At 36.7% G+C, this 20,181-nt stretch overlaps 1 protein-coding gene across 4 annotated transcripts; it reads left to right on the top strand.

The window, feature by feature from the left end:
- Nucleotides 1–111: 111 nt before the first annotated feature.
- LOC106628515 (uncharacterized) lies at nt 112–20,092 on the top strand. 4 transcript variants are annotated; one of them, XM_088053266.1, is made up of 18 exons: nt 112–239; nt 903–980; nt 1,938–2,006; nt 2,428–2,497; nt 3,514–3,573; nt 3,883–3,981; nt 5,351–5,487; nt 7,329–7,451; nt 8,928–8,967; nt 9,869–9,982; nt 10,346–10,460; nt 12,464–12,509; nt 12,804–12,863; nt 14,942–15,049; nt 16,025–16,121; nt 17,141–17,338; nt 18,143–18,226; nt 18,785–20,092. In XM_088053266.1, exons 2-17 carry the CDS (start codon nt 930–932, stop codon nt 18,220–18,222), a joined length of 1,467 nt encoding a protein of 488 aa, XP_087909392.1. In that variant the 5' UTR covers nt 112–239; nt 903–929; the 3' UTR covers nt 18,223–18,226; nt 18,785–20,092. The 4 variants fall into 4 exon arrangements, with proteins under 4 accessions (XP_087909392.1, XP_014113843.1, XP_014113839.1 ...); XM_014258368.2 differs by having other exon boundaries at nt 2,467–2,497; nt 18,143–20,092; XM_014258364.2 differs by having other exon boundaries at nt 18,143–20,092.
- The last annotated feature ends 89 nt before the right edge of the window (nt 20,093–20,181 follow it).

Genomic DNA, 20,181 nt, shown 5'->3' with positions numbered 1-20,181 from the left:
CCCCAGCGGCCGCCGCGGGAAGGGCCGGGGGTGCCGCGGCCGCCCCGTCCCCGTCCCCGCCCGACGGCGCCGAGCTCAGGGCCGCGGTACCGGGATCCCGCCACCCTTCCGTGCCTCTTCCGCGCCCGGCCTGGCGCAGTTCCCGCCCGCAAGCGGATCGGTGGCAGGCTCCGGTGCGGCGGCGGGGAGCGCCCTCAGCTCCTCCGGGCTCTGGGCGCTGACGCGCCCGGCCCGCTGGGGTGAGTTGTGCGCAGCGGCGGCCCGGCCGTCTCCCGGCTCCGGCGGGAGCAGTGTCTGTGCCCTCCTCGGCGGGGCTGGAAGTGCCGGGAAGGGCGCTCTCCGGCGTGATGCCGCTCTTGGCGTGGGGCTTGGAGCTTCAGGGCCTCCCTGCTTCCCTTCCTTCGCTCCTTTCCCTCCCCCCTCCTTTACTTCCTTCCCCCCTTCCTTCGCCTCCGCGATTCGTGTGGGAGCGTGTCCTTTTCCCAAGCCCCGCCGTGTGCCTCCTGTTCCCCAGGCACGCCTCGGGCACTGCGTGCTGGCTCTTCCCGATGTGTCTGTCATCTGTCCCAGCCCATGGCTGCAGTCCTATCCCAGGAGAGAAGGGGGAAGCTTGAAATGGTTCGGGTTAGGTTTTGTTTCGCTAGTTTTTGTTCTGCGTAATCTTCTGGTGACGTTAATGTTTCCCGAGGGAAGCTCTCGGAGTACGGTTGTTTCCATGCTGTAGTTTTGCTCTCAGTTTGAAAATGGGATCATTAGCCTGGAAATTTAAAGGCTGAATATAACTCAAGGCGAGGCACAAATTAAAGCTGGAATGTGCCCAGCCTTCATATAGGCGGAACAAAAATATAAATAATTTTGTGAAGCTAAAACAACAGTTTGCAATCTTTCTGCAATTTTCCTAGAGTTTTTTTATCATCTAAAGACTCAATATGGACCCTGAAAATGAAATAAAGAAGCAAGTAAACCCCTTTTACTGCAATGTAAGTATTATTTACATTACATTACATTACTTACGTTACTTGTAAGCTAATTGTAGCTAATGCAAAGTAATTTTGGTGGAACGAAGTTGTACTAAACCAAGTGTGAACACTATTTTTTTCTCTTGAGCAAGCTTGAAAAATAGCACTGGAGCTGAACATATTTTGTTGGCTTTGTTATGTTTGACTTGGATGTGTGTTAAGAATTTCTTATTTAAATTATTATATTAAAATTATTATTAAAATGAATAATATTATGTTTCAAAATAAATACATTCTTTTTAAAAGTGCATGATTAAGTGTAGGTCCTTTTCAGAACAAAAAATCCTGATCTCTCTGGTTGTCAGGTTTATTGCTGTTTTTTTAAAGCATACTGGGATTTTTTGAGGAGAAGAAGGTAATTAGGCTGCTGCTGTTCATACATGTGAATTTAAACCTAGACTGCTCACATTCTGAGCTGGCCTAGGCATAAAACAGCTGTGACAGGGAAGTTTTCCAAAGTGAGCAAGGCAGGCTCCAAACTGATCAGAGTAAGTGTGTTAGTGTGGATGCAGCACTGAGGGGAGCTGGCTCACCTCAGGCAGGTGTGTCCTGGCTTGTCACAATTATGCTGTGTGTGCCTGTGGCTTGCCCTCTAGAGTGTGTGAGGAAGGTGTTGGATCTGTCTTCACTTATCCACACATGCCCACACAGAAAGTGCTATGAGATAGCTGCAGAGTTCTGGAGCATCTGAAATTCTTACATGATGTGGGGATTCTGGTTCATTCACTGTGTTTTGGTGGTCTTGGAGCCTTATAAAATTCAGTTTTAGGAGGCTACTCTAGTTTGTCTTTGAAGTAGTAGTACTCTTATAGAACTTAACCTATACCAACAGTTTGATAGTAGATCTGTTCTGGTATCAGTGGTATTTTATTTCTCTTGGTCTGTGTACAATGCTAGAAATACTTCTCTTTAATCTAGATTTGCAAAATCTGGTGTTCTTCTGCATTAAACTTACAGACTCACTTTCTTGGAGCAAAACACAAGACGGTAAGATCAGTTTTTGAATGCACATTTTGTCAGATTTTACCAATTTATTTAGCAATAGATTGTGGGGTTTGAAATCTAGTTTTTCATGTGGTGTTGAAACATACAATTTCAGATATTTAGCTAGTTTGCTAATTTAATGTCTTTTCTACTGTGATAAAGTAGAACTTGGTTTTGTACATTAATCCTGTCAGAAAATGTTATAACTTTACGTCTACTAAGGACAATACATGAGAATACTTGGCTGTTAATAAGGGGAGAAAGGAGTTACTTAAATCATAGACAATCTCCAGAAGAAAAAGGGATGTTTTTAGTTTTTCATTTTCATGTAATTGTTCACCTGAGATAGTCAATGCTGTTGGTATTAATCTAACTTATTAAATATATAACAAAAGCTTTGCATTGTTGTTTTTTGACTCTTAAGTGTCTTTCTTCCTTGTTGGTTGATAACTTGGTAACTCAGGTTGAAGAAGCATTGAAACTTCATGGCATGTGTAAGTGCAAGATTTTTTGCTTCCTGCTGTGTTCTGTACTTCCATCTTTCTCCCCACCCCAATGTAGTTTATGAAGCAAATAAGAAAAAGGCTTTCTCAAGACTTGTGCTTTAAGACACAATCGTGTCTCGTGTTTTTTTATGATATAACTACCTAATCGATCAGTAACATGAGCAAGAGGTATGCAAAGTTGATTAACAAGTAATAACTAGGATACTAAAAATCACCTACATTAAATTTTTGAGAAACCCTAAAGAATTCAAGGCATTAGAGACCTTTGAAATTTAAAATATAATTTAAAAACCTATGCTTCTTAAAGCATGTAGAAATACTGTATATACTTTATATTTGTTTTTGAAAATGGGTTAATTTGCTTCAGCTAATTAAGACATTTTTAATAGGTTTAATAAATCTTTAAACCTTCTCTGGGTCTTGATGAACTGGTTTAGTTCCAGAAGGAATGAAGGTCTAACTACATTCATAGTTGTTCTCCTAATTTGGTTTCATGATGCACCAAAATGTATTTTCAGGTTTCTACAGTTCACTGCTCCTAGAATTGAAAGTTGTTGTTCAAGTCAGACGTAGTCATTGGACCTACCATAGTCCTTGGTCTGAGAATTTTTGTTTGGACTGTAAGGGAAATTTAAGTGATGAAATATTTAGCAGCTGTATGCTGCTAAATGTCCTGAAATTCCTGGATGCCCTGAAATGTTTAGAGATATTGAACTTGATTGATCTTCCTCTCTGCCTACTTCATTTAATTGCTTGACGTTAAATAACTTTGTTGTTGTTTGGTGTGAATGTTTTTTATCCTGGAGCATGGTGCTAATGACACCAGGGTCATTGGTAACATAGTTTAGTTTTCCCATATCAAAAAAAGCTCAAAAAGTTTTTTATAAAGTAGTCAGTTATTTTACAAAATTGTTCTTTCAGTTGTACTAACAATTTTATTTCCACTTCTTTCGGGTTCTTTCTTTTGTTTTCTTCTTTGGTTTTTTGTTTGTTTTTTTTTTTAGTTAAAACAGAAAGTTGCTTAGGAAAGAAAGTGAAAACACCTGCAAAACTTCCTGATTTTGGTAAGAAGGTTTAATGCCTCTCCCCACACCTCCCTGAAAAAAAAAAAAAAAGTGGAAGAAATAAAAAATTTTGAAGTACAGCATTACAAGTGATGTCTAGATCTTAGCAGGTCATTGGGAATTCATTTCTGATCATTGTACTTTCAATTTGCAGTAATATTTTGTAATAATACTTAATTTTTGCAACCCAAATGCTTTAAAAAGTTTTATAATGTATAATTTTTTAAAAATGTTTCATAATAACTGATTTAATTTGTGATGTGGTATCACGTATGAAAAGGGATCCACTTGTATGTGAATTTCTTACAGTACCACTGGAGCCAGAGAAGTTTCATAGACCACAGAAGTTTCATGCACAGACATTGGAAGACCAGCTTAATACGTGTAAAGATTCTGAGCCTGCACTTGGTGAGAGCTTTTATTGCTGTTAATTGCTGGTTTTGTGATATTTACCTTTAGAGAGTTTTTAAAAATGTAAAATTAGGTAGTGAAATCTTCTTATGGGTACACTGGGTACTCAATAGTATGGTATGGAAGTGATAGGTCATAGTGACAAAATAAATTGATTTGGCCTGGAACTGATTTATTTAGATATCTCATGTTGACAATATCCTCTAGGAAGAATCTAAAGTGATATGACAGAAATTAACTTTAACTTAAAAGATCAGTGTGGCTCTTTGCAATTTTAACTACTCATCCAGTGGAGGGGAGATAGGAGTTGACAGAAAAAAATACCAGGGACGTATATTAAAATATATTCTAAATAGTTAAAAAATAATTGTTGCTACTATTTTTTAGCATTTTTTTAAAAAAATGTTGAGTCTTATATGGTGTCTCGGTTTGGAAGACAAGTGTCTGCTAGGGAGGGCAGGAGCCTTCCTTGGAATGAAAATGTAGACCCCCTCCCTCCGAATTACTGTGATTTTGAAATCAAGGGGCTCTCAGGCAGAGATCTGGGCATAGGAATAACAGTTCTTTACTAGTATGTATAACGAGGCAAACAAACAACAATAACTACAGCGTCAGGAAGGAAACAGAACCAGGGACCCCGTGACAGCTTTCTCGGCTGAGACGGGAAGGGATGGAGGAGAGGCTTTGCTTCACAAACCCCCTCGGGCAGTCAGTCCCGGTGCTCCTGCAGGGCTCCGAGGAACAGTCGGCTGGAACAGCAGGGATGAGCTGAGATCCTGGGCCGGTGGCTGAGGTGGATCAGCAGCTCCGCGGCGGTGGCTGGCACTGCCACACGTCCCGGCAGGACAGGGGGTGCGAGGTCCACCAACAAAGAGGGAAGAAGGAGAAGAAGCAGCAGCTCTGTCTGGGTGATGGCGAGTTCCCTTCTCTGCACAACAGCTCTGACAGTGTCTCTGTCTCCAGCCCAAGAAACCAGCAAGCCCCCAGCTGCCCCCGCCCTCCCCCCTGGGCTAGCTGAACTCCCTGTGTTTCGCAAGCACCCACTAAGTACCATCAGTCAGGTTTTCCGAAACTAATGGGCAAAAAATTCCATAGGTGAGACAGAACAAAAGGAACCCCCAACATGTGGAAAACGTAAGACATCCTAAAAACATCAGTTTTATATCTTTGATGTTCAAAAGTCTAGACACCCAAAAAATAAAATATCTGATGGTTCTAGAAGTCTTTATTGATGTATTTGACATGCAGTAGTAATCTTTTCCTTATATGTCATCCCTTCAAGATCAGTTCTTTTGCAACCAGCATTGATGATTTGTTCCAGCAAATGTAAAATTTCCTAAGCTGTTTGCGTTTTATTTCAATACAGGACTTAATTACATAATAGAATACCGAACAAAAGACAATGTTCCTTTTCTCTATGAATGTCAATTATGCCACTGTAAAACAGGACTGAGTAACATGTTCATGCATGTTTGTGGTTCCAAGCACAGACTGGCATACTTGGTAAGTTCTTTTGTTTGATTGTTTTAATGTAACAATTTAAGGAGAGAATTTTTTAGTCATATTTTGATTTTGTTAAAAAATCAAAATTAACGTTTTACATTAGCTTTTGTGAAAATCTTGTATTGCAGTTGTGGAACTGTGATGAATAGACTTAAAACTCTTATCATCAGTGATCTGTATGTCGGTCCATAGTGTCCATTGCTGAAACTGAGTTTAGTTTATTCTGTTTTGGTCAACCAGTAATGAAATCTATAGCTAAAATGGACTAGAAATAGATGTTTGACTGATTTTTGTATTATGTCAAAGAACAGGATCAGTGAAGAAAGTATTCCATCTTTGAGATGCTTTAAAAGGAATATATTTATAAATGAACGTGATACGTATTAGATAATGTGATACATATTAGATTATTAGATACTGTGAGTTGGAATCAGGTGGGGGGATGTGGGTGGGGTGGGAACCCAACTTTTATTCTGTTTTGAGGCTGGACAAGACATGTCTGTTCTGTTGCTTGTTTTATGACAAAGCTCTTCAGGTTCATGTCAGCTCACAAACATTCAAACACATTATCATTTCCAATATGTTTAGAGAAATGAGGCTCTCCAGTCTTTGAGTATTTGCTTGGGTCTGTTGACTTAGGATGGGCTTTAACAAAACTGAGAAAGCAATAGTCTGAAAAGTATTTTGATACTTCCCATAAAAGTCTCTCAAAATTGGTATTATATTCAGCATATTTTAAAGTCATAGCTGAGTTCACACAGTATTTTGGGGCAGCTTTAGGCCTAATGTTGTGTGTGCTGCTATGAATCTGCAGTGATGTCTTTCATAAACACCATGCTGCTTCTGGTCATTAATATAGACATATATGCTGAGTTTTGATGTTCTCAGCTATTGCATTTCTTTCTTACTTGGAACTGTTTCCTGCAATTCTGAATCTTACACTTGTTAACTGCATCTCTGCTAAATTCCTAAATACTATAAAAATATAATAATTTATGAAGGATAACTTTTAAGTCATGAACCTGAACTGGATTAACCCTAGGTAGCAAAAAAAGGCAGGAGACTGAATGACTGGAATTTGTTCTGCTGAAAAAGGAGCCTGGGGATCCTGGTGGATAACGAGCTCAGGATAAGTAGTGTACCTTCATGTCAGTGAAGGCTAGCAGCAAGCTAAGCTCTCCTAACAAGGGTACAGCCAGTAAATCAAAGGAAGTGATTGTTCCCCTGTTCTTGATCCTTGCTAGGCCATATCCCCAGGGTATTTTGTTCAGTTTTGTGCTACTGCAAAAAGGAAGCTATTTATGAAATTGAGCTAGTCCGGTGGAGAGCTGCCAAGATAGTCAGGGGGCTGAAGCACACTTGTACTATGAAGAGAAGTTAAGGTAATTGGGTTTCTTCTGGCTGGAGAAGAAGTGTCAGAGTGATCTAACAGTAGCCCTCCAGTACCTCAGAGGAGGTTATTAAGAAGGCAGAGCCAGACCCTTTTTGGAGCTTCTTGGCAGGAACATAAATTCAATCAGGGGATTTTCCTACTCGACATAAAATTTTTGCTATGAGGGTAGTCAAGCATTGGAGCAGGTTGTCCAGAGAAAGGGGGAAATCTCTCTCTCCAGATGTTTTTAGACACAAGCAGGCAAAGCCTGGTGCAACCAGTTCAGCATTCAGTGTCAACTCTGTTTTGAGCTGAAGATTTGGCTTCAGTTTCCTAAGTTATTCTGTACATAACCATTTTAAAAAGTTCTGCTATGTATATGTAGAAGTTGATTTAGCTCCCATGATTATTAACTGTGCTAGATCTGGAAAGAGTTTGTGTGACTTAAGGACTTGCATTTATTTTCTAGAGACAACATTATCCAGAGATAGCACAGTCTGATGAAGTTAAGGGTAAAGGCTCTGAACTGAACAAAAGAGTTAGGCAAGTTGGATTAACAATTGAGAAGAAAGAAGGAAGAAAACAAATACAGGTAAGTTTCTCTTAAGAATTCCAGAAACTTTATATTTAATAAAGAAACAAAGAATGTAATTTCCATTATGGTTGGAAGGTAGGAAAATACTGGTTTTTAAAACTTTATTACAGGTGCTTTTTGTCATTTTAGTAATTCTTCCAGGATTATTCTGGACAATATTTCCCTGAGTGCATAAATAATTCAAAATATATATACTAATATTTAATCAGTTCTCAGCTTTGTGTGTAAAATAAGTTGTTTCTTTGTTGCTAGGAAACTGCCTTTATAACTTTCAGAATATTTTCTGCTTTGTGAGCAGCTTGTGGCAATTCTCAGAGGAGCTAGGTAGAATTTCTGATAGTACAGATGGAAGTGTGGGAATTCTCAGGTTGACATGAGATTATCAGCAGTGCTATGGGATCACAGAAGTGCCATAAGCTTAAAGTCTTAGTGAGCTGCACCCTTAGAAATATATTCTTGTGGAGAAATCTTCATATTGCTCTCTGTTGGTACTGACAATGCAGTATTATTTATAATAGCTTTATGTGGGCAGGATATTGGTGAAGTTTCTTCTCAAGGTGCACCTTACCACCAGCTGGTTCATGACAAGCTTATTGAGGTGCTTACTGTTCTTCATGGTGCACGTTTAATTTGTTTTCTCCATCAACTTCAATTTCACTTAGCATCCTGCTTGTTAAGCAGTGTTTGTTGACAAGATCCCTTGTTAATGCTACTTAATGTGCATAGATGTCTCCTTCCAAAATGGAGTTCCCAAGGTTCCTATGTTAAAGCTGGCAGTGTTATGCCCATCTGCAAAAAGACCTGTGTTTCTTTCTGCATGATAGGTTCACATTTAGGCTCAAGAGCTTGTTCTGAACCTATCCTTTTCTGATAAAAAAACACATATTGAAATATTGTAAGATCAAGTTAAGAATGAATGCTGTAGAAGGGAGAGATTTCAGATTATCAAATCCATTCTGTCGGCATATCCTTCATTTTTAACTTCTGAAAAAGAGGTCAAAAGAAAAGCAGCTGACTGTTGGCAGCAACTTTTTCATTTGACCTACTTAAATTTCTTCTTGACTTGAGACTGTTTATTTTATTTGATATTTATGTTCATAGATATGGAAATATTTACTTCCATCTATATCTTCTAGACCTTTTTGTTTTTCTAGGTAGTTTATTATATCCATAGCAATCCATTCTTGATTTAAGGAACTTTTAAACAAAACGTGTGTAATTTTACTCCTATATCTTCTGAAACCAGCTGTTTAATTTTCTTTTTTTTTCTAAGCTCTAGAAGAAATTTATTTCTGGTAAATAAATGTCCAGGTAACTAACTTATTGACTTTTTGAATATCCATTGAGGGATTTGCATACGTGTTTTACACTACTGATCATATATTCTTAAAAAAAATAAAATTAATGCTGATGGAGTATCTTAAAAATATTTTATCCACAAAATAACGAACATACATGGGTTTTTATTTTTAGGTTGTTACAGGTGTTCCAATGAGAAGGAAATGGCAAGAATGTAAGTGTGCTCAGTGGGGTGCAAATTGTCCATTTCTAGTTTGGTCCTCCTTTGATCTAAATCAGACCAGGGTAGTCTCTGCAGCGCCACATACTCACAAGCATTTTGGTGAGCTGGACAAAAGGAGCAGGTTGGGGCTCTATGCTAGTAGTTAATTTGCAGTACAGAAAGCCACACTGAATTCTTAAAGCACAGCTATAGCTCTTATCTCTGGAAGAAAATTTTCTGTTTTACTAGCCATTGATACTCACAAAATTGTAGGAACGTGGTATCTGTGAGATTTCCCCACTCAGTTTAATGTTTTAAAATTCATTGCACTACAATGTTGTCCAGGTGGACAGACTGAATGCCACTTGAGGAAATGGCTAAACTTTGCTATGATTCTCATTGCCTGAAAAATAAAGATTTGAATTAAAATTAATGTACTTAATTTTAATGTATATTAGCATGTAAATGGTACTTTAAAATAGCTCAATAGAAGTAATGAGGTTAAATTAGCAGTGTTCTACTCCAAAGAGGAAAAATAGCCATTTTGAATCTAGGAAAGTGGTCTGAAATAAGTTGAGTCCTATTCAAATTAGATTTCTCGACTGTAACCCATTGGTAAATGTGTCTTACTTTGCATGCAACTTTGTGACACTCTACTACATTTACAGTGTTTATGTATTTTAGGAAATGCAAGTATGTAATTATAACCAGGCTATAAAATAGTTTAAACTTTGTTCCTGATTTGTAGTTCTTATTTAATATGCTAATACATAATAATGCTTGTAAAATTATTCTTGGTGTTTGTAAGTACTATTGCACAGAAACAGAGCAAGGTGAAATTGAAGTGCAGTGGTATAAGCACCCATTATCAAGATAATGTCCATTGTGCTACATTTCAAGCATGTTTGTTTAGTTCCCAGTGTAGAGGACAGCCCTTTAAAAGCTAAAGTTCAGCATGTGGATGCACCCCTTAGTAATGCAGAAAAAACAGATAATAAAGATGGGAAACTGACAGACCCTATGCAAGGTAAGAGGAAAAAAAATATTTCTTTATTGTTTGTTTTTTTTAACTTTCACCAGTGCATGAATTATTTACTACTGTATGTGCCTGTTCATGGCTTTCACAGCTGAGTTATAAAGGTGAACTTGCACAGTTGTGTGGATGGCCTTGGGGTCTGTGGCAAAGGAAGGAATAATCCCAGTGTTTGTGAAGAAAATATTGTATTTCTATTGATTTTTTTTTAGGTTCCATTTTTATTTTACTTCTTCATAAGATACCTCCACCTTTAAGTTTTATTGATGTTGTCTTTAGAAGTATTCTTTGTTTAGAATATTTTTAAAATTAAGACACTGGAAAAGCATTACTTAATATACTTTTTTATTTTTTTAGATGAAAATAATGTTCAGGAGGAGAATAAAGAAGGGCAGAAAGAACAGGCAAAACCAGATGAAAACTTTGAACCTAATAATGCTATTGAAAGCAGCAAAGTCAGCAACTCAGAAGGGTAAAAGAAAAAAAAATCGCCACCTGCAAACCCATTTAAATTAACGTGAAGGAAAATGTTGTGCATGACCATTGCTTGTAATGGATTTGCATAGCAAAATCCATGTCTTCTGAAATTGTGCTCAGCTGTAAACTTCTGTCATCAACAGAAAGCCTGTGTATGTAAAGTGACCTCAGACTTTGCTCTGGTTGCAGGTGGCTTTCGTATTTAACTGTTGTCCTTAAGGTATAATTGTCATGTGCTGTTCAAAATATTCAAGAAGAATGTTTCCTCATGATTTAAAACTGCCTGTGTTACAGGTTCATGTCAGGTAGTTAGGGTGGTATGTGAACTGATTTTGGAAGGGAAAGACAATCAGTTGACACAGTTGGGGTTTCTTCTTTACAAATGATTGGAGGAATACTAAGTGTTTCAAAGGAGCAGCAGTGTTTTAAAATGGTGAAACTGTGCTGGCTGCTTGTGAGCATCTTATTAGTAACAGAGTTGTGAGTTGAGTAACTGTCAGCCTTTGTGTAAGGAGGACATCTCCAGCATTGGTCATCTTTGTGTAGCACCAGGAGCCATGGGAGGGCATTTGATAAGGGATATACAGGCATCAACCCAAACACAGGACTTTTGTTCCAACAATTTAGTTACTTGTTTTTTTCTTAATGGTGTTCCCTTGGAACGTGTTCTAAGTTTAAACCAGTAATATCTCTCCCGGACATGGAGGGCTAACATCTTTTGCTTGTTTATTGTTAAAGGAGAAATTTTCATGCTCCTGAAGTACATTTTTTCAGACTTGCCTCTCTAGAGCAACCATTATGGAAAATGATCAGTTGAAACCAGATTCAAGTCCAGGTTTATGAATCTTTGTGTTTACTTACTGACTTTCAAATAACTAGCAGTTCTGAATCAGAGCTAGAAAACATGAAGAAGAATAGGAAATGAATAAAAGCTCAGCTATCCACCTTTGGAGACGCTGAGGTGTATGCCTGGTACTGATCTTCACTCTGCAGTCTTGTACTTTTAAGAACAACATCCTTTGGAATCACTTAATGTTTTTCTTTTAATCTGGCTCAGATGCATTCTGGCTGACTATTAGCAGCCAGGTGTTTCAGTGAGAGACTGATTTGGAAGTTAATTACTAGATTAGGACTTCAGCTTGTTCCTTTACTATTTATTTATTTTTGTGAGACTACTGAGAAGATATGAACTCAATATATAGTGTCTTAAAAGAATTAAGATCAGATCCTCATTGACAACTTGTTTCCACTTAAAGATTCTGCAATGTCTGTCTGAGAATTTCTATGACACCTCATTTCTTTGTAGTTAAGTTTCTGAACAAACAGTCACCTGAAGATGTAAATTATTTTATCATCGTCTGCTTTTACTAAACTTTTGATTCCTAAGAAACATTTTAAGTCAAAAGAGGGCTTAAACTTGGCAGCTATGTGGATTTGGTTAATTTAACAAACACCCAGCTACTCGCAGCCCTGATTCCTGGGCTTGCAAAGGGATGGAATGTATCTGTAGTAGTTGTAATGGCAGAACAACACAAATATGGCACAGAAGTGTTTAGCTATACAAATCATTTTATGCCCATTATTTGTGTGACTGCATTGTAAAACACTGATTTTTAATAGCTGAATTTTATAAAGACAAGTTTGTGAAGTGCTGATAAAAATACAGCTGTAATTAGGAGCCTTGTCTATGTGTACAATGTGTACAAAAATCTTACAGTTATTACCACCAATGTCAAGCTTTTTGTTAACTCTGGGTTTTAGAGCATATGTGCTAAATAATCACACTAAAAAGAATATCCAAACCACATGAATAATTTTTATGATGATCTGGGATGACTGGGATTTCTCTGAGGAAATAATATGTGACCTTTCTTTCAGAGTGTGTCAGAACTACTGTAGTAGTAGTGTGTCAGGAATTTAAACTGATTATCAGTTATTGGCTGGCTACAACTTTTTGCTGGATCAGCCAACTGAATGTTTTATTTATTCTATTTTAAGGTGTGAGACCAATAAGCAATCAGAGGAAGAAAACAAGGAAGCTCAGGTGAATATTTTTCTGTTAATGGGTTACTACAGTTTCCAAATAGTTGGTGAAATAATTGATATATAACTGGCAATGGTGTTTCCTTATTCAAATTAATATTACTCACAATAAATTAGCTACAAAGTTACTAATGCAAAACTATTAACATGTTTTTTTCCTACTTTTTAATGAAAATCTATGTAGACATTTCATAATGGTACAAACAATTTGAATTTTAGAGTAATCATAATTATTATTGTTTGTGTTTACTGCATATAATGGATCTCAACACCGCTTTCTTTTTATGTTAAACAGCAAGAACTTACAGCAAGTCCTGAAGAATTCACTAGTCAAGAAGAACTTTTGGGTTATTTGGTGAGTGTTAAATCTTACCTTGCAAGATAATTTTTGGGAAAGAAAAATAAAAAAAAAAAAGTAGTCACTGGTTTGCTAAGTCAAAAATGTAGCAAGTAATGAAAGCAGATTGTAGGCACTCTGGTAATCTAACAGATTACCATTTTGCCAGAAGGCAGGATTCAGAATAAAATGAATGTCAGTGAATTTACAATGTGTCTATTAATTTTCAAGTCTCTAGACATTGTTTTTGCCAAAGTACTGGTCTACTGTCAGAGGAATTACTTGCATTGAAAATTCTTTTTTTTCAACTATATCTTAGCTTCACTCCTTAACTACATGTTTAGGCAATATTACCTTTTTAAACTTCTTTTCTCCTTTGTTTCTATAACTGGTCTATAATTTTCAAATGAGGAATTTGGAAAGATGTAATTCAGTAATGGAAAGAAGCAGAATGAAGACAAATATCAGAGATATGTAGAAAGGAAAGGAGGGGTTTTTAAGAAATAAAATGCAAGCTGTGTATTTAAAACAGGGCATTCCCCCACTGCCCTTGCCCAGAGTGCCATAACTGCAAAATCTGCCTCTCTAAAATACATGTCAGAACACCAGAATTCTGTTCAGTTTTTGAAAATGTGTACTATGTACACATGTACAGCAGTGATACAGTGAATAAGCGTGGTAAAATGTTAGTTTCCATTTGTTCGATGTATCAACAACAGTTGTGGTCTTGCACACAGAAATAGTGATTTTCATAAAAGCACTGACAAACTCCACAGAAATCTTTATTGATAGCTGCTTTACTGATCTTGACTGAGTTGCATGGTAATTCAGGCTCTATTGGCTGCCATAATTTTTTTTTTCCTTTTTTTTATAGGGAATTATTAGGTATAGAGATTACACCTTGTTAATAAAACTTGAATTTGTTTTGAGGCATCTTCTTGCTTAGTATGATTGTCCTCTGAGAGGAAAAGAGGACTGTTGGGAATGTGATTGGAACAGTGTTCTGTTTTGGAAAATGTGAAGATTATTTATTTTTACATCTACAGTAATTTTTTCAAAAGCTGCGTTGTGTTTCTGTTGTTGTTGGATTCAAAGGTTTCTTCTGTGGTGAAAAGTAATTTTACAGGTATCTTTTTTGCACTTGCTGTTTGCATTCTCTAAAGCTGTCCAATAATTATCCATGCTATATTTCTTTTATTACCTCATAGCAAAGATATTCTTGCCACAATTTAGTCTTTTTTTTTTCCAGCTAGCTTTTGACAAGATCTTAATTAAGTACAGTTTGTGCAAACCAGGAGACAGAAATACTGTTAATGTTAAAAATGTAATACAATCCCTGTTATGCTGTCCCCTAAGTTTTTATTACTTATTTTCCATTGTTTTCCATTGTCTGGTGTGTTTAAAGGTGTTTGTTTCTAATCCAGAAGACTTTGAGCTGTTAGGACACACCTGGAGTTCTGTTTCTTTGTCCCCAAGAAAGTGTTTTCAGCAGAACTTTCTAGGTGTAGACAAGAGGGTGGCATATGTAGCCCTCTCTGTGAGTGCTGTTGGTGCTGGAACTTGCTTCCCTAGTAGAGCTTCACAGCTTCAAGACTGCTTTTTCCTCAGATTTCTATGGAAAAAGAAGGTCAATGTAAGGCAAGGCAGCATGTATTTTTAAATTCAGTAGCACTCTGGCTTTTTGCTACTATTCTAGAGAAATAGGTTATGACTATATATTGCCTCAGTGAAGGTATACACATTCATTTGTTTGCAGATGTCTTGGCAGGAGATCAAAATACTTAAGGAAAAGTGTTATCTTCTATATATTTCCAGACATATTTTTGTGTTACTCCTTTTCAAACAGAAATGATTGTGTTGGGTAGCTGCATCTTCCTTCTCTTAGGATTCTCTTTCATTGTACCTTCCTCCCCCCATTTATGGGTTTAAAAATAAAAACTGTATTTGTTTTGTAATTCCTTCCAAGTCTGACAGAAGGGTAGAGACACAGAGAAAATGAGGTGTCTGCAGGTGTTGTTTATAAATTTTGATACTTCAGTTTTTCTGAGGAAAAATGTTTCATGGTGTGTTGTTTTGTTTTGTTTTTTTAACCCTAGCAAAGTTTCGAGATACTGAATGAAGATGATGCTTCATTTATCCTGAAAGTTACACAGACTCTCACAAATGCACTGGTGGAATATCGTCAGCAGGCTGCATCAAACAAAGTAATGAGGATTTTGTTTTGGTTTTGTTCTACAAACCTGTAGATTTCTGTGATTGTGTTTTTATTATTCAATAAAACAAAAAATTATGTGGAGACTATATTAGAGACTGTATCTTAGTTTCTGTACAGTGGTGCTTGCTTATTTTTTTGTTTATGACGGAAACTAAAAATCATCTTGTCACTTATTTCTCCTGCTTTTCCTTACCTCAAAGTTTTTCTGATACTTTTGCCCATTTTTAATTCTAACTTAAGCTTTTCTCATCTCTACTGACTTGCCTAACACTCCTGTTCTGTATCCCATTTCTATTCCCAAGCTTCACTTCATTCACATTGTAATCACGCATCAGTGACATTAATTTTTTTCCTTATACAACTTACGGTCCCTAGTCTTACTCTTTGGACTCTTCTTTCGGAGGTCTCAGTCTTCTTCCATTGTTAGAAGCCCAGTTTTTCCCCTCTCTGCTATTACTTGTGACTGACTTATCTTCGCATAGGCAGTACATATGGAGGTGTCTTGAGTATGTCTCTGAGGTTGTTGACATGTTACAAAACTATGAAGTTCTAACTGAAATGACTTCTAACTTAGAAGTTGTGGAAGACCAAAATGTTTTCCCACATTAGGCCTTGTTAGTATTCTAAACTGTGATCTTTCAATTGGTAATTTTTTAACTAAATCTTCTATTCTGAGTATAAAATGCTTCCTTTTTAGATCTGACAAGTTGAGAATTAGGCTTAATGAGTATCACTTCATTGCCTAATGCAGAGCTTTTTCAGACATAGAGAGATATGATGGGCAGCGTATACACAGGAGTTATTTGCCCTATGATTTGCAAAGAAATACTTGATTTTGCAGATTTTGTAGCAGAAAAATTGGTCTTTTATTTGGTTTGTGACCATTAAAAATGTAGTGGCTCGTTGTTCCAACAGGTTATCCTGATGAGATTTCAGACCTTTTTTTTTTTTTTTAAACTCATAGGACCACTTAGATACTGGATATAATGGAGAAGCAGCACTAGAATATTCCACAGAACAACCTGGCCTGCCTTCAGCAGATAGTAATGACTTTGACACTGGTAATGTTGGCTTTGCTGTCTTTAGTGTGCTTTAATCTTAACACCGAACTTTGCATAAATGATAGTAAGCCTTTCTTCCTGCTTTTCTAAAAGCCATGCTTAAGAGAATAGCCAGAGAGACTAAAGAAAATAAAGCCAGGGTCAAGTAGCATAAATGAATAACTTGGATTTTTTTCCCCATCCTCTACTTGTATTAGAAAGAGAAGACTATTAAAACACATTGATCCTACTTAACTGTAGGATCTGGGGAGAAATTGAGTTAGTACCAACTCTGACATTCCTGTGTTTGAAGGCAACTGTTTCTGAAGAGACTTTCAAAGTCTTTTTGGGGTTTTTTTTTCCCCCCAATATTTTTTTCCCTTCTTGATGGAGGAGATGTTTCCTTCAGGTTTAGTCAAATCAAGATGTTAGTAGAAAGTTATGTGGTAGAGGATGGATAATTCTCTTTAATACCTGAATACTCCAGCTACTTGGCCTCAGTACATCTGATTAATTTTTTCAAAGAATCCTGGACTTGTTGGAGGTCATTTTCTTCTGATAGAAACAAATGGCTGTTTTTCTTAAACCTAGGAAGTACAATCCTATGCTTAGAAAGACAAAATACCCATAATACTAGTGAAGCTGTTTTGTGCGACCTTTTTCTTTTTCTGTACAGTGTCAATTTTCTAGTTTTTGAGAAAGTTTAGCTTTTGAAAACCTCAATTTTTACAATAGTAATAGAAAAAATTGCAGTGACTTTGAATATAAGAGATGTGAAACTTTTATTCCGTTTTTGTAAGTGTAATGGAAATAGCTTTCACCTACCTCCCCACCCTTGTTTCTCTAGGATTTCCTGTAACTGGAAAGCATTCCTGACTCTTGGTGGTTTGAAAATGTAGCAAAGTCAGATGTGAACCCTACCAGCAATGCTGCTGTGCCAGACTGGAAATGCTTGGTTTGAAAAATCCTATCTAGAGAAATAAGTAATGAAGGCTCTTCAGAATCCTTTCTTACTGAAAAATAATATTTCTCTTCTTTAGACTACTCAAGCAGCAGATCAGCTGAGCAGTTCTTACCAGTCAATGAAGATGAACCCCAGAACTTCTCAACTGGCTCTTTGGAAACAGCATACGAGAACAACATCACAACTGAATTTTTGAACAGTGTAAGGAACATGAATGCTGAGGAAGTTACTGCCACCCTACACAAAATAGCAGCATCAAATCCAGCTTTCAGAGGTAATTTTCATATACATGTATACACAAACACACATATATATATAAGAATATACATAACACCATTTTTTAGCTCTGTGAAATATTAAGGATTTATATGGGTCAAAGAACCTTGAGGTATTAAGGAGGGCTGAAGAGACTTCTTTTTTTCCCACCCTTTTTCAGGATCCAGTTTAGGAATGGTAAGTCAGAATAGCTGCTTTCCCATAAATGCACTAATAATTGCTGAAATTTTTTTTTTAAAATTCTTCTCTCATTTTTGCAAAGTAACATTTACATGGCAAGAGACAGTAAACTACAACCAAGCATATTGTTATTAGGAAATTAAAATCTTCTCTGTGCTATTAGTGGAGAAATGCTAGAATTGTGAATACCAACAGTGAAGAATTTTTTATTTACTAGGTCCTGAAAGAAGTGTATTTGCACAGTAACATAGAAATAATAATGAATCAGAAACAAGTAGTCTTTCTTTTGCTTGCAACTTTCTAGTGAATGTCAGCTATTAAACCTTCCCACATCTTCAGTCAACTACCGCTCTCTTTGCAGAAGTTTCCTGTGTACTCGGAATGTGTTTAGGAATGATAAAGGTTAAAAAAAGAACACTAAAGATGAGTACATTGTAGAAAAGTTACAGTTTCCAGGCACAGATTGTTCTCAGTTAAGATATTTTTCTTTTAATAAGGAAAGATCCAAAACTCATCTTAGCATCTGAATGTTTCAGTATAACTTGTTTTTAAGTTTTTAAGTGAATTTTATCATAAAATTGCTTGTTTTCTGATTTTGTTTGTTTGTTTGCCTTTAACTAAGGAATTGATATACCGAATGTTATAAGGATCCTGACTGAAAGTGGAACTCTGAGAGGACCAAGCAATGGCAGCACACAGTGACATGGTATTTAATAGAGATATTACGTGGGGACTGACAGTGGTCAAATAAGAGATTTTTCGGCTTCAGGCACTAGCTTGAGCACGTGGGAAAGTCAAGTACACAACACTCTCACTCTGGCCTGAGAAATCACAAGAAGGAATCCAAACAGTCCTTGGAGAGGGAAAACAACCTTTGCAGGTGTTGTTTGTTCCTTGTTGTTTACTTGTAAGAAAGGGTCAAGGGGCAATGTTCCTAACTGTCCCATGATGGTGATGTGTTAGTTTCATGACCAATGAGAGTTTTACCTGTTTGAACTTGCTTGGAACTGTCTATAAAAGAAGATCTGGAAGAATAAAACTTGCTCTCTTTTGCAACTAAGGCTAGAGAGTTTGTGTTGTCACTTCACCGTTCCTAATACAGTGCAACAATGTTATAGCAATGTTTACTTTCTGTAAGTTTGTTATTTTACTTCATTTTACCTCAGTGGAGTTATTTTGTTACATTTAAGCTTTGTACAGTTTTTTTTTTTAATTAAATTCATAATTTGGGTTTGATATTCTTGTTATTTATTTCTCCATTTAGCTGAAAGTTCCGTATTGTGGAAAAGTTGTAAAGCTCATGTTCATTCTTTCCATCTTAAAACAGCTCTTTAAAACAGGTAACTTGTTTTTTTCATTATTATTAAACACTGCACATTGACAGTCTGATCTCTTCTTATTGTTGGTTCTTTTACAAAGAATTATCAGCAGAATGAACTACTGCACTCAGCAAAACAAGCTCATCCTACAACTAATAATTGGAAGTTATTCACTGTGTCTGTTGGGACTGACTAGAAAGCCTTTGTAATCAAAAACCCTTTCCCATGTAAGGGTTACTAACAGGTCTCAACATTTTTTTTCTTAAGACGAAAAATAATAATAAAAAGTCAGCGCTGTAAATCTCATGCTGAGATGAGAAGTGCCTGGATTATAGCAGATTTGGGGAGTATAGAAGCTTCAGCAAAGTTAGTGGAAATTAGGTATGTTTTGCAAATTTAGAGATATATCCCAAGGTGTAACCAGGCTCTGGCTAAGAGGCACTGATGTGGTGGTAAAAGCATCTTTTGTCATTTATCCTGCCCGTATGAGAATGAAATGAAAGCTGGCTTATATTGTCCTTCAGGCTCCTTTAACATTATTTTTTTTCCAACAAAAGTAGTACTGGTTCTGACTGAATGTACATGTCTATATATTAATGACTTCTACTTTTGTAGGAGGGTGAAAAAAACATTTTGGATGGTTAGAAATCAGTTTGCTTGGGAAAAAATATTTTTTTTAAGTGAAGCTGTGTGAGTAAAATTCACTTCCTGCTTGTGATGCTGGGTAGCATTCATTGGTTCTAATTAAAGCTCTTCAGCTTTGCAGCCAAATACTGGTGTAATTTAGACATGCTGGGGCCAGATGGCAAATGAACTTTTTAGTGTTAACTTATATTTTTTTTGAGATCTGGATGGAATTTGAGAATATTCATCCTGATGGTTTCACATCTCCATACCATGGAATGCAAGATGCAGTAAAACTAAGGTAACAAAGAAAGCAGCAACAAAATTTATGAATTTGATTATATGAACAGACCCAGGGAGGAAAACAGTTTACAGACAAATCACTGTTTTAAAGAAACTGAGGAATTTCTGGAATGCACCTAAATCTGTTCTTATCAGAGGCAGAGATGGAACCAGAGTTCTTACAGTTCGTTTACTTTGTATAGGAAATGTTATTGCCTGCTTAACAAAGGATGAAAATATAAATGCTGAAAATATAAATATCTTTTTCCTGTTTGTTTTCAAGGTGCTGAACTCTCTTTGTATAAAAACAATAAAACCAGAATATTCAGCTGTTGTAAATGGCCATGTCTGAGACAGCTTCTTTTTCCTCTTACTGTGGAATCATTCCAAGTGGAAATAAAGTTACAATAAAGTTGAAATAACTTGGATTTGAGGT

This window comes from Pseudopodoces humilis, chromosome 1, assembly GCF_049639895.1.
Source record: "Pseudopodoces humilis isolate 2021_Gansu_Grassland_sample_001 chromosome 1, ASM4963989v1, whole genome shotgun sequence".
Lineage (NCBI taxonomy): Eukaryota > Metazoa > Chordata > Aves > Passeriformes > Paridae > Pseudopodoces > Pseudopodoces humilis.
The sequence above is the reverse complement of the archived record's forward strand: the minus strand, read 5'-3'. Positions and strand labels throughout refer to the sequence as shown.